At 40.1% G+C, this 21,977-nt stretch overlaps 2 protein-coding genes across 6 annotated transcripts in view; one reads left to right on the forward strand and one right to left on the reverse strand.

Moving 5' to 3' along the window:
- The window catches only part of ik (IK cytokine), a 30,996-nt gene extending 28,771 nt beyond the window's left edge, over positions 1-2,225 (forward strand). Inside the window, exon 20 of the mRNA XM_067423462.1 lies at positions 2,043-2,225. Coding sequence (XP_067279563.1) covers positions 2,043-2,070 — 28 coding nt within the window. The 3' untranslated portion in view covers positions 2,071-2,225. The remainder of the gene's footprint in view (positions 1-2,042) is intronic.
- Positions 2,226-2,405: 180 nt separating this feature from the next.
- The window catches only part of LOC137046304 (arf-GAP with Rho-GAP domain, ANK repeat and PH domain-containing protein 1), a 41,013-nt gene continuing 21,441 nt past the window's right edge, over positions 2,406-21,977 (reverse strand). For 3 of the 5 annotated variants that reach the window (XM_067423455.1, XM_067423457.1, XM_067423460.1), the window contains 20 exons: positions 21,450-21,720; positions 21,240-21,332; positions 19,914-20,027; positions 16,233-16,293; positions 16,031-16,151; positions 15,737-15,894; positions 14,426-14,532; positions 14,050-14,335; positions 12,477-12,659; positions 12,214-12,388; positions 11,597-11,641; positions 11,370-11,487; positions 9,206-9,305; positions 8,902-9,094; positions 8,781-8,826; positions 7,331-7,482; positions 5,919-6,128; positions 3,709-3,814; positions 2,894-3,041; positions 2,406-2,616 (listed from right to left, as the gene is read on the reverse strand). In XM_067423455.1, coding sequence (XP_067279556.1) covers positions 2,575-2,616; positions 2,894-3,041; positions 3,709-3,814; positions 5,919-6,128; positions 7,331-7,482; positions 8,781-8,826; positions 8,902-9,094; positions 9,206-9,305; positions 11,370-11,487; positions 11,597-11,641; positions 12,214-12,388; positions 12,477-12,659; positions 14,050-14,335; positions 14,426-14,532; positions 15,737-15,894; positions 16,031-16,151; positions 16,233-16,293; positions 19,914-20,027; positions 21,240-21,332; positions 21,450-21,720 — 2,729 coding nt within the window. In that variant the 3' untranslated portion in view covers positions 2,406-2,574. The remainder of the gene's footprint in view (positions 2,617-2,893; positions 3,042-3,708; positions 3,815-5,918; positions 6,129-7,330; positions 7,483-8,780; positions 8,827-8,901; positions 9,095-9,205; positions 9,306-11,369; positions 11,488-11,596; positions 11,642-12,213; positions 12,389-12,476; positions 12,660-14,049; positions 14,336-14,425; positions 14,533-15,736; positions 15,895-16,030; positions 16,152-16,232; positions 16,294-19,913; positions 20,028-21,239; positions 21,333-21,449; positions 21,721-21,977) is intronic. The other 2 variants (XM_067423456.1, XM_067423461.1) reach the window with 1 other exon arrangement.

The following is a 21,977-nucleotide window of genomic DNA, read 5'->3' on the forward strand; positions in this document are numbered from 1 at the left end:
CTCTGCTCTGATTGGTCAGATGACCCAGTCGGTTGTGATTGGTCACATCAGAAACTAATTGCAACTGGACTCCAGCTCTGTCCAAAGGCTTCCTAAATCTCAGTGATCGTACACACTGTAAAGACGACGATGGTGTTGATTTCACCATTTCAATTGGAGCGTGAGTCCGTTGATGAAACTGGAAGAACTAGTTATTCAACCCAAACCTCCATCGCATCGACTTGAGCAGGACCTTTCTCAGTGATACGCTACTCAGTTTGAGGTTATGAGATGTTTCATCTGTAAATCCTAACCATCAGCATTAACATGTGTGTGTCCTTAAACAAACCCATGTGTGTATTTGTGATTTATTGCAGTGCACATGTGGGAACTGTATCAATAACGGCGCATACGTTAGCCCAGCACTAACGTCAATGACTGATGAACATTAAAGTTAGCAAAAAATAAATCTTGCTCCAAACTTTATCTTTAGTCAAAGTAGTAAGAATGGCAGACATCTGCATCAACAGACAGTTTTAGGTAAAACTGCAGCCCACAGCTGATTTACAGTAGTATTTCAGTAATAATGTTAGTTAGCCGGAAACTTACACAATATAAACACCAAATTATGTATTTTGAACACCTGGTAGAAAATCTTTACATCAGTAATGATTATTTCTGACAGCTTGTGATTCTGAGGAGCTGGTCCAAATAAACGGGTACTGACCCATCTTTCAAGAGCAAGTGTCCAAATTTGAGAAGCAGTCGTCAGTAAAATTACGTGTTTGTTGGCATCAAGTTCTTCACCGGCGGACAACGTTCAACACAGGCAGATATATAATATAATATAATATAATATAATATAATATAATATAATATAATATAATATAATATAATATAATATAATAGATTAAAAAAAAACATAATAGGGGCACTTTAAGAACTTCTGCAGTATAAGCCAGCTGTAAATCTTGCGGTGAAATGTTTCTTGTTGGTGTGTCGGTGTCTGCAGTGAGCTGAGGTAGTGTTAGCTGGTCTAGCATTAAGTATTACACTATTGACACTGACTATTTAAGTGACTATTCTGATTATTCACTTATTTATTCAAACGTAAAACGTCATGAAGACTTAAAAAAAAAAGTCTCTGTTCCTCAGCAAATTCAATTTGACTCGTGTGTGAAAAAAAAAGCATCAACAATTTTGTGTGCTTTCTATCAGATGTTGAATTTCCTACATCTTGAAACGTTTGGTTTTACAAATGGGGACAATCTCAGAAGGGGATCAAATAATACTTTTAGTCAACACATGAAAAATAACGTTTGTGCTGGAATTTTTTTTGCATGCGTGTCCAATCACACAGTTTTTTCTAATTCCAACTTTCAATCTGTATTGCAATCAATTAAACTGGTTTATTTGGGGAATTAGGTAAGTGGGATAACTGCATTAAAATATATATAAAAAAAAAAAACATTGATGCATTTGTGTCGATGTACGGTGAGTACAGAATGAGGGCTAACAGTTCAGCAGAAAAGCCCAAGCTGGCTTATCAAAAACCAGGAAGTTACTCGAAATATGGTCAATTGAGGCGGATACGTTTTTTTTTCTGATATGCGCTTAAACACTGATGAAAACCCATTTACTGAATTAATCCCTCAATGGGCAAAAAAACGGCTAATGTGACTTTGCCTAATCAGAGGCTGTAGTTGGATGACTGGACTAACCAGTGGACCAATGGCGTCGCAGCATGTCAAATGTTGGTTTGGTGGCTCTGAAACATGATTTGGTGTAATTCCTCCTGAAGCGTCTCACACAATTGTTCCCAAACACCAGCATCCCAACACAAGAGAACATGACAGCGTTTATTGAGACGCCACTCATTTATGATGGAGGAAAAAAAAGAGTCAGATTGGGCAACTTCCATTATTACTGATATTTTGTGCCAGTTTCCCAGGCAGTGAAGTAGCCATTATATGATCTGATCAAAATGTGTGTTAGTAAAATTATTGTAGTCACACACCGTATGTTCATGTTCTGTTTCTTGTGTTTCCTCTTCTCTCATTCAGGGTGGATGTAAAACGGCCCAAATATTAAAACTTCAACCATTGGAGTGAAGAAATCTTTCCAGCTGCATGTATATGATGCACATGTATAAACCGTACATGAATTGTCCATTTGTGCTTTGTTTATTTTTATTAAACAGATACACTGGTAGAGAAAGGATGTTACAGTATTTCTAATGTTTACTATACATCCTCACACAGTTTAATGAAGAGTGTTTAAGAACTAGATGCAGTGTTAAAATCTGTGAGACTGCAGAGACTAAATACTTGTCCTTATCTTATGAGACTTAAATGTTGACCGTTTCATTCCCAACATTCATGTGGATTGAGCTCCATATAATGCTTTGCTTCTCTGGGAACACACACCTTGAGGCTGTTTAAATGCACTTTTTTTTTTTTTTTTTTTTTGCGCATTTATTCATTAATACAAATGCTTTGTCATTTAATTCTGAGTTACAATAAAGTACAATACACTCTCTGGACCCGTCTCCCGTGCTGCTGTTGAACACACTCCGTCATGAGAGCCGCGAGCTCTTCACAATACCGTGATGATTTCTCTCTCCGTCTCCACGTGATTCTGCACACAATGTCAGATAACAGTCATTAATGACCCAATGAGATGCTCTATAGCAGTGGTTCTCAAACCTGTCCTGGAGTACCATAAGCCCAGCACATTTTGTATGTATCCCTATTTCTGACATCCATTTTAATCTTGCAGTCTCTACTAATGAGCTCATGAGTTGAATCAGGTGTGATAGATGAGGGAGACATACAAAATGTGCAGGGCTGGTGGTACTCCAGGACAGGTTTGAGAACCACTGCTCTATAGTGTGTGCGCGCGCGCGTGCGCTCACCTTGAAGAGCTCGGTGTGGTGCATGATCAGCTCTCTGGTAAGCTGTACCATGCCCGTGTTCATGGCGAGCTCCTGGAACAGCGTGACCACAAATATCACTGCCAGATTATAAACCGTCATGCGGTTCACCTGACTGTGCATCTGCACACTGAAAGCACACAGACATGATTCAGAACAACAGTCTTCTCCAAGAAGCACATTTGAAACGGATGAAAGTCACTGATACATCATCTGATCCAAAGCATAAAGTCCTGTCTAATCAAATAGTGCTAAACCTTTCCATTCACCTGATGAGATTTAGAAACATATGATTGTGTTCCTTAAGTGGACACAGGTGTAGTTAATCATCATAAATGAGCTTTCAAAAGTTATGGTCTTTCCTTAGCTATGAATTCTTGCAGCTCAAAAACATTTTCATAGTGCAATATTTAGTTGATAACGCACACACAGTGGATCAGGAAGTGTTCAGACCGTTTCATGTCATCACATTTTCATAAGTTGGAGCCTTGTGCTAAAATGCTTTCATTTCATCTATACACACCAAGAATACTTAGATCAATGTGATTGTGTCATTGTCATAAAATGTATAATTATTTCTCTTGTTAAATTTGTCGTTATCATAAACCATGTTTTTGCGGTTTCACAAAAGTAAGCATTTTGGTATAATGTTGCAATATACAAAAATGAAAAAACCGAGCCTGTTAAATCAATACGACTAAGCTGAGTGCAAAGTCATTCAGACATACTCAGATTTTTAAATGTATGTTTATAGTTACAACTATATTTGTATCTATAACTGTAGATGGATCTCATACATGTGTAGGTGTCCGCACAGAGCTGCCAGCGTCCCGTGGCTGTCAGCAGGAAGCTGTTGGAGCAGTTTGCGGTACGTCTGCAGTCGGTGTTTTTCATCTGACAGAGCTGTGGATCAATACAGAACTCTTCACATTTACTGTGGCACCACAGATATGAACAAAACTGACAGATTTTTTATTTTATTCAAAATGTTCTCAAATGTCTAACTTTAAACGTCTAATGTTTGAAAAAACCCCTAAAGAAATGGATTTTTTTGTCAAAAAAAGAAAAAGTAATGAGTCTTTATTCTGTTGAACATAAAAGATGATGTTTTGAAGAATGTTGGTAACCAGATGGTTGATGATCCATTACCTTTCATAGTAAAGTGGGGACAAAAAAGACGATGTGTGCCGTCAACTGTATGGTTACCAAGTTTCTTCAAAATATCTTAATACAGTTTTTTTTTAAATCTTGCCAATTACTTACAAAGCACTAAATGGTTTAGCTCCCCAGTACAATACTGTCTAACTCTTGATGACTGCTCTGTCAAGCCCTCGTCGTCAGTGAGGAACCTGGGTGTGCTCTTTGATACCAATCTTTCATTTGAAAGCCACGTTTCTAGCATCTGTAAAACCGCATTCTACCATCTTAAAAATATATCTAAATTATGGCACATGCTTTCAACGCAAAATGCTGAACAGTTAGTACATGCGTTCATGAGCTCAAGGCTAGATTATTGTAATGCTCTACTGGGTGGCTGCCCTGCTCGCTTAATAAACCAACTCCAGCTGGTCCAAAACGCAGCCGCTCGAGTTCTTACTAGAACCAGGAAGTACGATCATATTAGTCCAGTTCTGTCAACACTGCACTGGCTCCCTATTAAACATTGCATACATTTTAAAATCTTGCTTATTACTTACAAAGCACTAAATAGTTTAGCTCCCCGGTACTTAAGCGAGCTCTTAACACATTATACTCCATCACGTCTATTGCGGTCTCAAAACTCTGGCCAGTTGATCATACCTAGAATATCTAAATCAACTGCAGGCGGTCGATCCTTTTCCTATTTAGCACCTAAACTCTGGAATAGTCTTCCTAGCATTGTTTGGGAAGCAGACACACTCTGTCAGTTTAAATCTAGACTAAAAACACATCTCTTTACTATGGCATACACACAGAACATTTATAACTTTCATTATTCAGATCAATTGACTGATTGTTAGGCTGCATTATCTAGGTCAGCCAGGAACACTTCCAATAACACCTGATGTACTCGACACATCATAAGAAGAGTGGCATCTGCGCTAATGTTAGTCTCTCTGTTTATCCCGAGGTTTACTGACAGATCTTGGCCGTATACCAGATCAGATGGTGGACATGCGCCTAGACAGTAGATAAGGCCAACACATTCCTGAAATGTCAGCTAGACTCCCTCTGAAGGCCTCATCAATACACCCGTCTCTGGCGTGACGACTCCGATCTTCAATCAGATGGAAGTGGACAAATATTCTGAATATTCTAATCTAATATGATTTCTGACCTGTTAGGTTGCCAGAATAATAATCATACTATGTGTGTTAATAGGCCAGAGGAGAACTGGCACCCCGACTGAGTCTGGTTTCTCCCAAGTTTTTTTTTCTCTATTCTAGCCCTGAAGAAGTTTTGGTTTCTTGCCACCGTCGCCTTTAGCTGAATATTTAGTGTCCCCAACTGAGCAAGCCAAAAGCCAAATTACTGATCTGCCTGCATTGACACTATGATTATTGAGCGGAGCTGGATGACATTACGCTTTTCTCCAGAGCAGCAGTACAGCCAAATAAAATTCTGTTGCATTATTTTCCTGTTAAAGGGATAATAATGGATTCGTATGTCGTTGTGTTTTACTCCCACAGATATACACCCCATTGGCATGCATTATACGAGCAACGGTTGAGTTAAAAATCTTCATTTGTGTTCTCCTGAAGAAACACACACACCTACATCTCAGATGCCCTGGGGGTCAGCAGATAAACATCACAGGCTCATGGGTGAACTATCCCTTTAACACGGTGAAGCTGCTTTGACACCATCTGCTTTGTAAAGAAGCGCTATATAAATAAAGCTGACTCGCGCTCTGGATGATAGATTGCCTGGTTGGTTTGAACACCACATAACACTCAACATTAAACTGATTTTAGACTGAACCAGTGAAAAAAGGTACCAAGAGAATGACAGCCGAGAACAGACGTACCTGCAGCCTTCAGCCAGTGCGGTTTGTGTGTGTGCGGTATGAGCTCAACATCCTCCCGTAGGATCTGCTTTAGGGCTCCTGAAACATCTAGAACGGAGAGCTCGTCTGTTTCCAGAACAGTTTCTCTCGGAGAAACACGCAGGGCATCGACCAGCTTACTGATCTGAGGAGCGATGCCACAGCGCCGATACAAACCCTCCACCTTTAACCCTGAAACCAACAAAACAACTCTTTACAATCGGGCTTTGAGAGATGCTTTCATTTGATGGTTCTCAAAAGCAGTGTCAAGCTTTAAAATACAACCCTGGATGCTGATTGGTCAATCAATCCATGCTAAAATACACAATATAGTTATTGTTATTATTAAATACATATTTTATATAAAATAATCTTCATTAACATTTTTCATAAACTTAACTCTATAACTTTTTGTTCCACTTTTTTTAAATGTAGCTTTTTTTATTTTAACAAAAAAAATCAGCTTAGGGTCTTTTAAAATGAGACCAAATTTAATAAATGAGTCCTCCAAAGCTTCACATTTTTTGATGGAGATTTTTTGTCCCAAGGACCACAGAGTAACTGTTTTCTAAACTGTAAACTACAGTTCAAATTCTAATCAAGTATTTGATACGAGACATATGCTCAGTGTTGTTAAGCAACACATTAACATTTTTTAAGCAGACAAAAGATTATTAAAACAATAATTTAAAAAGTACTTTTAAAACGTTTGCTTCGTTATAATGTCAAAGTTTTAAAGTGTTTCTTTGTCTTGATTGTGTACTCTAAATGCCCATAAGTGGACTTTTATTTCATTCATATTGTCTGTATATGTACAGATATAAAAAAAAAAAAGATTATAACAACTGAAGTGCACTAAAAGTATATATTCAACCAACAAGGCATCTGAGGTTTAACTATATTGTTAAAGGGATACTCCACTGCTTTTTCATATTAAACTGTTATTCCCTTAACTAAGACGAGATGACACACACCTCTCCCGTCTCAGTGTGTGCTCTTAATCTCTCTGACGCGCGGTGACGATCTGATAGCATTTAGCTTAGCCCACTAAGCCCAGTTCATTCACTATGGTACCAAACAGAGATCAAGTTAGAAGCGAACAAACACCTCCACGTTTCCTCTATTTAAATACAGTTACACCAATAGTTCAACGACCAATTATGGCGATATAAAACAAAACGTGGCGCTTTTCTAAGCGAGTTAAAAGGGATAACTATAATGTATGGCGGAATAGCACTTCTGAGAGTACTTCGACTCGGCGCAGTAAAAAGTCCCGCCTGAAAAACCCTCCCTCACATCTCCGCCTCACCGTCTCATTTCTGTCAATAAGAGGAGAGGGTTTTTCAGGCGTGACTTTTTACATACCATCATTTATATATCCTTGTATAACTCACCGTGCTGTGTGATGTGAGAGATACACCGGTCTACAGATTGCGGCACAGATCCTGCACGCCGCGGCCCGTCTGTGGTCGAACACATGGCCCTCTGCACAAGCTCATGCCACCTCAGACAGCTGTGCTCCAGCTCAAACTGTATATGTAATGTCCTGCAGGAGGCAGACTGTGTTCAGGGTTTTGTGAGGAATACGGATATACATCAAACCTAAAAATACTGTACACACTTACAGAATAACAACCAAATGTTCAGCTTTTAGTTAAGTCACCTTTTTGTAGAATCGTTATGCATTAAACACTGCAGGTGTCATAATGGTCACAGGTGTACTTTAAAGGGGTCCAATAATGCCCCTTTTTACAAAAAAAGATTTAAAAAACTCTCTAAGTGTGTATGTGAAGTTTTAGCTCAAAATACCCCACTGGTCGTTTTAATAGCATGTTAAAATTGTCCTTTTTTTAGCAAAAACACGTGTTTGTTCCTTTAAATGCAAATGAGCTGGTGCTCTGTGCCCCCTTTATAGAAGAGGGCGGAGCTTCAAGAGCTCATGTAAGCAGCTCCGACTGAAGCAGTCGCATACACTCAATGAAAATATCAGAAACTGTTCAGCCTTTTATGATCAAACCGGACAATGATGGAGAGACTCAAGAAGAAGAGACAACTTGTAGAAGGAGACAGGACGTTTCTGAATGGTTAGTTGATTAGATAAATTTATGAGTAAAAGATCCTCAAGTTATTGCTTAGCATATTCGGTCATGATAATCTATAAATTGCTGGTGTGAGAACTGTTGTGAGATGAGCCAGAGAATTTCTGCTGATGAAGAGAGAACAGGGATAGTTTAGCTTAATTATGGTTATAACTCTGCTTTTATGACATGCTACTGCATTTGTGCTACATCTGCCTCAACATGGCCTTTGTTGCGTGTTCCCGGGGGAGGGGTTATGTAAATTATAGGGTTAGTGATGTCACCAACCCATGAAGAAGCTTGTTTTAGTCCTTAAAAAGTAATTTCAGTAAAAAAGAATATCTCCCTTTGCTTTGAGCGCCGTAACTTTGCAGTTAAAAAGCAACATTACACACTAACTAAAGTAAAAAAATATATATAATCAAGGACCACTTTACATTTCATCAAGCTCTAAAAATGGCCTCACTTCAGATCCTCAATGATCATAAGAAGTCCAAAATGCAGGGATACCTGAACATGCGAGTCTCGTCTGTGAAACCGGGGATAATATTTTAGTTTAGTTTAGTTTTTGCAACTGTCATTTTCACCATTCACGTGTTCTTTTGACTGTCTTTTTGACCATTGCGCTTTTTTAGCCGAAATGCTGGTGATGATGCAGAGTGTATACTTAATATAAAGGCAGGGGTGCTGCTGGTGCCTACGATGCTGTCTATGTAGGCAGCTCACTAGGTCTTGAAACACACAAATGCCTGTCAGAGACACTGACCTTTCAGCAAGCTCTAGCAGGATGCATTTCTCGGAGAGCTGCAGATCTACAAAGAATATATATTTTTTAATGACATTATTATGACAGTATTTTTTAAACTGATGTGGGGTGTGATACTGACGGCAACGTGTTTGAGCTCCCAGACACAGTGTGTCTCTGGAGCCGTGCTGCTTTGTGTGTATGGTCATCTCTCCTGCCTGAAGGGTGCACCACACTTCCGCACACTGTAGAATGGCACCCTCACGTATAGACGCCCTGGACACGGCAACAACTTCCAACAGATCGTCATCCACCACTGCACCTGCAAGCACAACCTACACACATACACACGACATCCCCTTCAGTAACCGCTGTACTGATATTTACACATTTACTAGCAAATTTTTTTTTTTATTCACTAGAAAAAAGATTGTTAAACACATTACCTTCATGATATGCAACATGTGACCAAGGAGGGTGTTTCGTTCATCTGCAGTGCAAACCAGTCTGTCAGTCAAAGTTAGCACCTCAAATTCATGGGTTTGCCTATAAACAACAAAAGTTAAAAGTTTGAATTTCACAAATTACTCCGCAGATAAAATAAATAAATAAATGAAAATGAAAATAAGAGAACCTCCAAAGAATGGTTCTGAATTATTAGTTAATTATTAGCAAAATATAACAGTATATTTAAAAAGTGGACTGCGGCCCTGAATATCAGAACCCCTATGACTCGGCAGTAGTTAATCACAGAAAGCAGCAGGAGTGTTGTAGTAATAAATACATGAAAACTACACAAGATGCTATTCCCTTGTGGAAAAAATGCTTTGTATTGAAAGCACACTTGTAATGTACTTAAGCTATGGATCATCCCTTACTTATTTTATGCTGATTTACTATATCAGCCTCAGCGAGTGACCCAAGGCATGCCTACCCAGTGACGGTCCTCTGTGGAATTTTTCTGCATTTGTGGAGTGGGTATTGTTGAACTGTCGGGTCTCTGTTCACCATCTGCAGGATGAGGCGGCCATCACCAGCCTCACTCCAATCCCAGAGCCCAACCAGCCACCTCCCACAACGCTAACAGATAAATGACGTCAGTGTACATCATTGCCCTGGAGCCTGGCAGAAAGTCTGACCAGTTGTGTGAGCCGGCAACACCATCTGTCCCTGTGGGTATGCTAGCGGAGTATAAGGAAAGCCCCACCCACACTACCACCTCTGAGGGTAAACTATGCCTGTCATCTGGGAATTATTGTGAGGAAGTTTCTTGTCCCTGAATGTCCTACCCAGCAACAAGTCTCCATCTCCACTGGTCCCACACAGCCTCCCCCTCCTGCCTCCTCCTTCTTTGGCCCCTCCTCTGCTGGTTCTCTTCAGTCCCTCATCTCCCTATCTGTTGACTCCACTCAGCTGTGTGGATCTGCCTTCGTTCTTCCAGTCTCCAGCTCCAGGGGAATCCCCTGGCCACCAAACCCACCCAAGGGAATCCCCTGGTGCCGCCTCCAGCCACCAAGCCCACCATTCCACCTCAGCTTGTTGACCAGTCGGCTCCAACTTGGCTTCTCCATCCCACAGCTCCACTTTTGACCTGGGGCGGTCTTTCTTACAGCTCCACCTGGGGCCGTCGTCTTCACAGCTCCACCTGGGCCCGACGTCCTTACAGCTCCACCATGACCAGTCAAAACTCTGCTTTTGCCACAGACTTCAGGGTCATTTTGTCACTCCAACTTCATCTTGTTTCTTAGTCCACCTGTTCTGCCTCAGTCCTCTGACACCCTGGCTGCACCTCAGATGCTCGTTGCTGGGGCTCCTCAGCCTCCAGATCCATCCATGGCACTTGGTCTCATCGGCTCCATCCATCCATCTCCATGTCCATTGGCTCCATCACAGCCTGTCGTCCCTGCTTCCATTCCTTACGCCTGGCAAGTCTCCACTATGGCTCAATCCTCCCTCGACTCTGCTGTGGGCCTTCATCCTGGCTGTGCTCTTGGATCCCACCTGTCTCTGTTTACTGTCATTGCCAGCCTGGTTTTTTCCACCATTATATCCTCCTGCGTCCTACCGTTCGCAAGTCCCTCTTCCACCTCCTAAGCTCCCTCCCTCCATCATTGGACTAGTTACACTATGAGAGACACACCTTCCGGGAGGGGGGACTACTGTATAGTACTATGTATAGTCTTATAGTGTTTTGGTTTAATTTCCAATGTTCCCGTTTTGCCTGAGTTAAAATTATTATTATTGGTTTTTATTGTTTTATTTTATTGTTTTTATTGAAACCATTATTGGTTTCCATGGTTTTTAATTAATCACACACCTAAATTACCCCACTCTCTGCATTTTGTTCCTCTTGCTTCTTTGTTTAGTCTTGTTTATGTTAATGAGTAGTTTCCTTGCTCTACACGTTACATCCACATTGTGCTATTTTTTTAAATTAATAAAATGTGCACATTAAATTTAAAACCTGATTATACACAATGCGTCTAAACACAGGTTTATTCATATAATAATATCTGTAATGCATGGCTATCAAGCAAACCTGATTAATGTTGTCCTAACTTAAGTCATATATCCTTTCGTGCACTAATAAATATTGTAGCATGAGCTTACTCTGCAGAGCAGTCAAACACTGAAATGACCTCTGTTAAATCCAGCACATCACAGGCTGCAGCCTCGTTCTCCTGCGAGAACAAGAACCGCTCCTCATCCAGCTTTCCGTGGAGTTCTTCTACACATGGAAATCAGAGAAAAATATGTAGTTTTATTTTAATCAAAGTAGCTCAATAAAAGTGCAGAATTTTTCACTCTCAATACTAAAGTGTGTACTGGATAGTTACCCATCTGTTCCTCTGTATGTCCCATTTTCTCAAAGTCAGGTAAGTCTTTAAAACAAACCAACATGAATTAAAACATCATCAATTCACAGGAAACAAATCTGAGAATATTACACTTATGTTACATAATAAACAAAAGAGTCTCACTAAAACATGTCCAGGTGAGGTTACACTTCAAGATCAATAAACACATTTTTTTTGTTTTGCAAAGACATTTATTCTAAGGATCATTGAGAAGTTTTGTATTGTGATATTATTTTTAAGAAACAGCACAGATACTAGCCATACTAGAGATTCTTATCAGTAACATTCTCCCTGAAGTATATTCCCATTCATTTTTTTTTTAAACTGAGCAAATAGAAAAAAATCAAGTGGTAAATCATGCCAGTAGTTCTTTTATGAAATTTGGAATTCCACAGCCTATTTCACTAATCTTTATTAAGGGTGCCTTTGTACTTAATTGTCATGAAATAATGTCACAATGCAAATGATCATAATGGTTTTAAAATAGACTGTCTTCAAAAAGGGGTTAAAATGTGCCATGGAATACAGTTAGGTGGTAAATAAACACTTGTTGATACACTAGGAATTTGATTTGCCCTTATCAGGACTCAACTAACCCACAAACTCATTATGTAGCAGTAGTTCTGTCTGCAGTGCCTGTCCTGAACTCTTTGCCACGATGATGGCGGATTGAAGCTCTGGATCTGTGGCGCTGATTGAAACTCTTGCCCCAGAGCACAGTAGAGACAGAGTCTCTTCTACATTAGGACCACACACCACCTCACGCAACCTCTGAAGAGCACCAGAAAATAATGCAGTGATCATTATGGGATTGGTCTGAAACTAATAAGATGGCATAGGGCCTTGATTACTTCCTGACCTGGTCAAGCAGTTTCTGGCTTGCGGCGAGCGGGTGAGCTTTGCGGTAAAGTCCTTTGCGGTACTTGGCTAGAATAAATTCTGCCCTCTGATCTGGTGAGACGTCAGGTCCGATCTGCTCCGCTGGAGGGATGTTGTGACCCCACACACTGTTGGCAGCTTTATTGCCATACAGCACAAACAACTGAGAAACAAAACATTTACATCTATTGTTAATATACACTATTAAACATTTATTAAAATCTAAATTAGATTAAAATAATTTAACTTAGGGGTGAATTCAGCTTGATTGTTAAATTTGTCATTGAGGTTCAAACTGCAGAATTAAATGCAATGCATATTGTTGGGGTGGGGGGTGGGTGTAAGGTTTTGTCTTCCCAGACATAACCTGACAAAATCCTACTTAAGATGTTCGAACTGCAAAAACAAGAGCCGACCAAAGGCAACCTTGATTTCAACAAAATGTATTGGACACGTACACTATATTGCCAAAAGTATTGGGACATCCCTCCAAATTTGAATTCAGGTGTTCCAATCACTTCATGGCCACAGGTGTATAAATCAAGCATAAGGCATGCAGACGCTTCTACAAGCATTTGTGAAAAATTGCGTCACTCTCAGAAGCTCAGTGAACTCAAGCATAGTACTGGGATTGCCACCTTTGTAATGAGTCCATTCATGAAATTTCCTCACTACAAAATATTCCAAGGTCAACTGTTAGTGGGATTATAAGGTGGAAGCAATTGGGAACAACAGCAACTCAGCCATGAAAATTACAGAGCATGCTGAGGGTCACGGTGTGCAGAAGTTTCTAACTTTCTGCAGAGAATGTTCTCTTGAGTGAACAATCATGCTTTTCTGTCTGGCAATCCGATGGACGAGTTTGGGAATGCCAGTTGCCAGGAAAATGGTACTTGCCTGACTGCATTGTGCCAAGTGTAAAATGCTTCAGCGTACCAAGACATTTTGGACAATTTCATGCTCCCAACATTGAGGGAACCGTTTGAGGACGGCCCCTTCCTGTCCCAACATGACTGCACTCCAATGCACAAAGCATCGGCCCATAAAGACATGGATGAGGAGTTTGGTGTGGAGGAACTTGACTGGCCTGCAGCTCAACCCAATAGAACAGCTTTGGGATCAATTAGAGCAGAGAGCCAGGCCTCCTCGTCCAACATCAGTGCCTGACCTCAAAAAATTATCTTCTAGAAGAATTTTCAAAAATTCCCATAAACACACTCATAAACCTTGAGGAAGAGCTGAAGCTGTTATAGCTGCATACTCCATATTAAACCCTACAGATTAAGAAGGAAATGTCATTAAAGTTCATGTGCATTTAAAGGCAGGTATCCCAAGACCTTTGGCAATTTACTGTATAGTGTTATAATATAGTGTTCAAACACCAAGCAAAAATTATTTTGCATAATATGTCTTCTTTAAAGGATTTCTGCATGGAGGTATGGGAAAAAAAAAAATTTCAGAGCACTGTAAAATGAGTAGAAACTAAAAATGATCGCGATATTAAAGACATGCTGACAGGATTATACGTTTTGTTACAGCAGCATAAAGCTCACCTGTACTAAAGGCTCGGTCCAAACCTTATTATCTAGTTTTAGACCTCGCACTTTGGACCTGTTACTGCTCATGGATCGATGTGCGCCAGCACAGGCCTCACAGATGACCACCAGCAGGTTCACTGATGCCCACTCTGGTTTGGCAGCACCACAGTCAGCGCAAACTTTATTAAAGGGACTCGACCACAGTCGATGTGCCACCTCGCTGTAGGACAGTGCGCTGCGAATCACATCATTCAGATTTTCCAGCCACATGGTCGCCTCCTTAGCAGAGTCTGCAGAGAAACTGAACAAACAAACCAACCAACAGTAAAATAAGCACATAGAGCACAGAAAAGTGGTAAAATAAAATACTTGGTGGGAATAGAAGACTCACTTAAAGGTCCTGTATGGAGTGATGAGACTGAAGCTGTGACGCCCTGTCGACTTCACAGATGCTATATTCATAGACACAAACATCATGCCAAGACCTATATTGAAGTCCTGTTAATTCAAACAAGGTCAATTTGCAAACTCCCATTGTCAACAACTATATATTACAGTCTGGCTGAACAAAAACATTTGTTTAAAGGGGTCCTCGATAATGATTTCCTTTTTTAACATTGGTTAGTGTATAGTGTCGCTGTTTTAGCATAAAAAAACATCTGCAAAGTTACGCTCAAAGTTCAAAGCAAAGGGAGATATTTTCTTTTACAGAAATCACTTTTTAAGGACTACAACAAATGGCTGGTAGGGACTACATCGAGCTTCTTCATGGGTTGGTGACATCACTAACCCTGAAATTTACATAAACCCCTCCCCCGGGAACACGCAACAAAGGCCATGTTGAGAAGAGGAAGAGTTGTTGTAGTCAAGCACATTTGGGAGTCGCTCAAGCTGTCATCTGTCTTTTCACATTTATTACAATGCAGTTCGAACAAAAACACAATAGCATGTCATAAAGCAAGAGGACAACATAAGTTATAACCGTTATTAAACTAAACTATACCTATTCCCTCTTCATCAGCAGATATTCTCTGGCTCATTTTACAACCGTTCCCACACCAGCGGTTTATAGATTATCATGACAGAATATGCTAATCAATAACTTGAAGATCGTTAACTCATAATTCATCAACTATCCATTCAGAAACATCCTGTCTCATTCTACATGTTGTCACTTCTTCTTGAGTCTCTCCATCATTGTCCGATTTCAGTTTGAACATATACACGAACTGAAAATATCATTTCAGCTTTTTGTGTGAGGTAATCAGAGCTGCTAACAGGAGCTCTTGAAGCTCCGCCTTCTTCTAGATAGGGGGCGGGGAGCAGCAGCTCATTTGCATTTAAAGTCAACACACACACACACACAATTCGCTCAATTCTTTTGAAATTATTTCCAATTGTTATTTCATCAGTTTATGATGAATGTTTTTTGTCATCCGGATTCAGCTACACAGGAATATGTAATGAGGTTAACGCTACAATCAAAGTGTAATCGGCTCTATATTTCCCACCGCAATAGAGACGCATTGGAATGAAGGTGTAAATGATATCCGGCTAAACAAAATCCAATTCATATCTGGATTATACTACCCGGATATGGAGTGTATGTTAATGCCAAAAAGGTCAATACAGATTGTAAGCTTTGAGCAAGAAACAGCAAAACCAAAAAATATTTATCACATTGTTAAGTAATTTTCCTCACCTCTTTGCTGCTGTAAATCCAAAGGGTGTGTCCACAAATAGCAGTGTACACCTTTTTCCTCGGGTCTTTCATGAGCAGCGGTCCGTGTTGTTTGGGTGCAGGGGCCAGTTCCCTCCCACGGGTGGCGTAGAGAGACTCTAACCAGCCCTTCTGCACATCTATGGCAAAACACAGTCACAGGATAGAGGTGAAAGTAATGACCTTCAGAAACTTAATGCTAATTTTAACACGCCGACTCTCAGATATAAGAATTGACATTGATTCACTGCACTACGCCTAGTGTTTCCAGCTTACCTTCACTGTGAGCCATGAATTCAAAGTGCTTCTTCTGTAAAGAGATGAAGAAATGCCCTTGATCCAGCTTCCGTATGTTGGTGATGCTTGTTACAGGAAACACATATTCTGTGAACTTGTCCTGGAGCACATTGAAAATGTGGTTATATTGAAAAATGTGGCAATGAATGATTTATTCAGTATTGATTATAAAACAACTCACTGTGCGTTTTTTCCACATATACATGACATTCCCATCTAGAGTGGTCCAGAGAACATTGTGCCTGCAAAGCACAAACTAATTTAACACAAATCTAAACTCTTTGAAAGTTTTTTCACAGCAGTCTTATGATCGATAGGTGTCCTAAAGCCACTTTCACACCAAATGCAAATGTTGCAAATGTTTCACACCAAAAGTTACAAATGAGTGTTAAAAAAAAAGAAAAAAATGAAAAGGAAGACAAAAAAGGCTGAAGTTACAGGCTGATACAAATTGCATGAGGTTCATCACAGCATCTCATAATGTAAGTCAGTAGTGTGTTTGGCCACCACGTGCCTGTATGCACTCACAACATCTGGGCCTGCTCTTGATGAGATGGCAAATGGTATCATAGGAATCTCCTTCCAGACCTGGATCAGGGCATTACAGGGCTCCTGGACAGTTTGTGGTGCTACTTGGAGGCTTTGGATGCTCTGATACATAATGTCCCAGGGTTCCCAAATGGATTCAGGTTTGGGGAACGTGAGATGCCTTCGTCATCTAAAATCCACACACTCTAGCCACATGAGGCCGGGCATTAACATGCACCAGGAGGAACCCAGGGCTCACTACACCAGAATAAGGTCTGACAATGGCTCTGAGGATTTCATCCCTGTGTCTAAAAGCAGCAATGGAACCACTGGCTAGCACATGGAGGTCCCTCCAAGAATATTCCTCCCCAGACCATTACTGGCCCACTACCAAATCGGTCATGCTGGATGGATGGATGCACGCAGCATAATGCTCCCCACAGCATCTCCAGACTCTTTCACGTCTGCCACATGTGCCCAGCGTGAATCTGCTCTCCTTCACGAAGAGAATGGGGCATCAATGGTGGAAATTAATTCTGGTGTTCACTGGCAAATGCCAGTCGAGCTGCACGGAACTGAGCTTTAAGCACAGGCCTCAATAGAGGACGTCCATCTCTCATGCCATTGTAATAAAGTCTGTTTCTGAAAGTTTGGTCAGAAACATGCACACTAGTTACCTCATGCAACCGACAGTAACAAGGACCCTAACAAAACTAAAGACCAGTGCACTTGTTGTCACTTTCATTTGCACCAAAGCAATTGAAACTGGTTCACTTATGCATAAGGATGACTTATGCTTCCTAATTGGGCAGACTGATATCCTGTGATTAACTGTTCTCTTCATTTTTTTCAAACACGTGTGATATTAATGTAAGGTGTTCATACATGAATCTATTATTGTTTGAATTTATATTAAATGCAATTAGTGATTTGTCGAACTTTAAATCTTTATGTAATTTCATAATTACTATAAGTATCTTTGTATGGGCACAACTTTGTGCAAGGTTTTATTTGCTTAAGGAATAAATTCTGCAAGTCTGCATTTCATTTTTCTTTTCGGAGTGTCTATTCGGAGTGTCTATTCCAAATCATCAGTCCTCATCCTCCTTGATCTATCTGCTGCCTTTGACACTGACTCATCAGATTCTTCTGTCCACCCTCTCATCTCTGGGCATCACAAGGACTCCTCTCCACTGGTTTGAGTCCTATCTCACAGGTAGGTCTTTCAAGGTTGCCTGGAGAGGAGAGGTATCCAAAACACATCAACTGACCATGGGGGTTCCTCAGGGCTCAGTGCTTGGACCTCTCCTCTTCTCCATTTACACTACATCATTGGGACCCATCATTCAGGCACATGGCTTCTCATATCATTGCTATGCTGATGACACACAGCTCTACCTCTCATTTCAACCAGATGATCCGGCAGTAGCTGCACGAATCTCAAGCTGTCTGGCGAATATCTCGGCATGGATGAAAATACATCACCTGCAGCTCAATCTAGCAAAGACTGAGCTGCTTGTTTTCCCTGCTAATCCCACCATGCAACACGATTTTACCATCCAGCTAGGTTCATCTTTGATTACTCCTTCAGGGTTGGTCAGAAATCTTGGAGTAATCTTTGATGACCAGCTGTCCTTCAAAGACCACATCTCAAAGACAGCCCGGACATGCAGGTTTGCGTTGCACAACATCAGGAAAATCAGACCGTTCCTTATGGAGCATGCAACACAGCTTCTTGTCCAAGCCCTGGTCATTTCTAGACTTGACTATTGCAATGCGCTTCTGGCTGGACTTCCATCTTGTGCAATCAAACCGCTGCAAATGATCCAGAACGCTGCGGCACGTCTTGTGTTCAATGAGCCCAAAAGGGCTCATGTTACACCTCTATTCATCTCTCTGCATTGGCTACCACTCGCTGCCCGGATCAAATTCAAAGCCCTGACTCTTGCTTATGGATCTTCCACAAGCTCAGCACCCGCATACTTCGACTCACTCCTACGAGTCTACACCCCCAGCAGAAGCCTTCAATGAGCGAAGGCTTGTGGTACCATCACAGAGAGGCATGAAATCCCTCTCTAGAACTTTTTCTTTCATTGTTCCTGGTTGGTGGAACGATCTTCCGTCCTCCATACGCACGACAGAATCACTTGCTTCATTCAAAAGACAGGTAAAAACTCATCTCTTCCATGAGCACTTAATCTTACATAAAAAAAAAAAAAAACTTCTTTCCTCCTCTATTTCTCCTTCCCTTTTCTGGTTTTTGCTACTCTGAGCCGTTTACAAATCTTGGTATTTGGGGCACTTTTTGTGTTTCTTTGCCTCTTCTTGACGGATCGCTTCCTGTTCTCCTGAGTTGTAAGTCGCTTTGGATAAAAGCGTCTGCTAAATGCATAAATGTAAATGTAAATGTATTCACACCAAGTACAAACAGTGTGCCTTGTTGGCAAGTGCTATTCGCACTAGCTCCGCCTAACAATGCCTGGTTGTGCCAAACATCTTTTAAAAAACATTTTTTTTTAAAAACTGCTCGCAATTTAGCGTCTTCAATGGTGCTATCAGTAAAGTGTATGGCTAATCAACCGTTGTTTTGACGTGATAAACACAAGCTCAAATCCGCCTTTTGCAGAGTTTGCTCTTCTCTCTTTTCTCATCAAAAAAAATATTGGCATTTACTTTCAATAAAAATGAAGAAATTTTCTAAATGTGGATATAAAGTGCCAAAAATGTTTAATAATAATAAAAGCATTGGGGGGGGGGGCTAGGTGTAAGGAGGGCTTTTATTGTCCCTTTACAGTGACATCCATTAAATAATTTAAATAAAAAGAATAATTTACACTGCTATTATTGCATCCTGTTAATGTACAACAATACTGAGGTGCAAATAGTATGTATCTGCCAAAATAAAGAATCAATTACATGTAATTACTATTTACACATATTGCAAAGAACTGTTACTTTTATATAGTGTAAATAGAATATATCACCATTTTGACTTAGAAAATAGCATCTACAGCTATTTGCACTTGGTGTAAATATCATTTTTTTGCTTAGGAAATATGTTTGTTTTCTCTGAGTGTAAATAGAATCTAGTTGCCATGATCATTAAGAAAATATGAAATTTTCGCTTAGTAAAAGTGCTGAGTTTGCAAAGTGTTTGGTGTGAAAGGGCACTTTTTGTTTAGATTTTTTTTTTTTTTTTCATAATTTTGTATTACTATTTTTTTATGTTTTATTTAACTTAGCAGTCGTTACTTTGAAATGTTTCGAATAGATAAAGGTCTAAAAGACAGGAAGTTCACTTTGAAGTTTTCAGAGATTGTGTAGAGTTAGTTACTTGCGTCCCTTCCACACGTCGAGCCAGCTGGATTGAGTCACCACACACTCACTGGTTCTGTTGCGTGGCCCTGTTACTGTCTGCTTCTTCCGGCTCACACGAATGGTTGCAGCCCTGCAGACCAAGAATAAGATAGTTTAAGATCTTGAAAAAGCAAATAAGCAATTTATGATAACGTGTCAAGTTTGTTTTTACACTGGAATTGGAAATGTGCCCAAAGGATTAGTTCACTTAAAAATGAAAATGTCCTGATATTTTTCTCATCCCCATCTAATCCAAAATGTTCATGTCTTTCTTTCTTCAGTTAAAAAGAAATTACGTTTTTTGAGGAAAACATTCCAGGATTTTTCTCCACATAATGGACTTCAATGGCCAATGGTTGAAGGTCCAAATCAATGCAGTTTCAGAGGAAGAGCTTCAGAGACTCTGACCGATCCCAGACGAGGAATAGGGTCTGATCTAGACAAACCATTGGACACCCCCCCCCCCCCAAATAAATAAATAAATAAATAAAAATAAAATAAAAATGAATATACTTTTTAACCTAAATTGCTAATCTTGCGCTGCTCTGTGACGAGCCAGATATGATTATGGATTGCATAATCACTTACAAAAGGTCACGCTATAAATAGGCAGAATTACCATCCCAAATGAAGACTAATACAAACATCCTTTAGCAACAAAAAGGTTTAAAAAACAATGTCAGAAGATTTTGAAGTTGACGATGGAGTGTTTTTAGGTAAAGGGTGTTTGTTAGTCTTTGCACGTTTGCCTGGGGCGATACTTCTGCCTATGTCTAGGGTGACCTTTCCAGCGCAATATGAACAAATGAGGTTAAAAGGGTATTTAAAATATGTTTTTTTGGGGGGGGGGGGGGGGGGGGGATGTCTGATGGTTTGTCTAGATCAGACCCTATTCCTCATCTGGGATCATCAGAGCCTCTGAAGCCCTTCCTCTGAAACTGCATTGATTTGGACCTTCACCTGTTGATTCTTACTGAAGTCCATTATGTGGAGAAAAATAATTTTTGACTGAAGAAGAAAGACATCAACACCTTTGATGAGATTAGGGTGAGGAATAATAATCAAGACATGTTCCTTTTGAAGTGAACTAATCCTTTAATGTTTTAAAAGTACTTTGACTGATATTGAAACACTTTTTGATTGACATTTAATTTCTGTCTTGAAGTTTAAAACCAATCAATGGCACATTCGTAATGGTGTTTTTTAGGGCATTTGATTAGGGGTTAAATATGACTATGGCACATTACATTTAGTCATATGAGACACGATCAAGAAACGTATTTTCTGAGTAATCATACCGTACCGTGGTTTCTTGGGTTTGTCAGATTTGATGTGAAGTTTCTTTGATTGGAGATTGCCAAGTGTGGTTTGAGCATCCTTCATCTGATCTTGGGAACTACAAGGAAGAACATAAACATTAGTAACCAAAGGCAAATAAGTTTTGTCAAGAAACATGCCATTTTATAAACAAAATAAAAACACAGTTGTGATGTAAACAGAACTGATACATTACCTTGCCTTGTCTGAAGTCTGGGGATCTTTATTGAGATCATCATGTGAGTTTGTGGTCACAGTGGACTCATCAGAAGACACAGAGTCAGCAGATCTCGCTGCCTCCGGGTCTGGACTGGGACAGGGACTGGGACTGGGACTGATGGAGAGTGATTCTGGCAAAGTTTCACTGCAGTTGGTTTTTACATCTTGAAGACCAGGTGGTTCAGAGGTGGAAGATAACTCACCAGATGAATCATCCACACTAACCTCATTTTTGATGTGTGTTTCTACTGAGAAAGAAAAAAGACAAAAAGCAGCCATTAGCCCATCAACTTTTGCACACTTTTATAGGAGTTGTGAGCTGTAGATGTCATTTTAACCCATGGTGACAGAGACCCAAACTACTTTAAACATCTCACACATTTATATCATTCCAAAGCCAAAAGGAGGAATGAACTCATAAAGCTCTTTTCTACACAACACCAGTTGATGGTAGCCATGCCTGTCATGCTCCAAAAAGAAAACAATGACAGTAAGAGTGACTCAT

Source organism: Pseudorasbora parva, chromosome 18 (genome assembly GCF_024679245.1).
Source record: "Pseudorasbora parva isolate DD20220531a chromosome 18, ASM2467924v1, whole genome shotgun sequence".
In the NCBI taxonomy this organism is placed as follows: domain Eukaryota; kingdom Metazoa; phylum Chordata; class Actinopteri; order Cypriniformes; family Gobionidae; genus Pseudorasbora; species Pseudorasbora parva.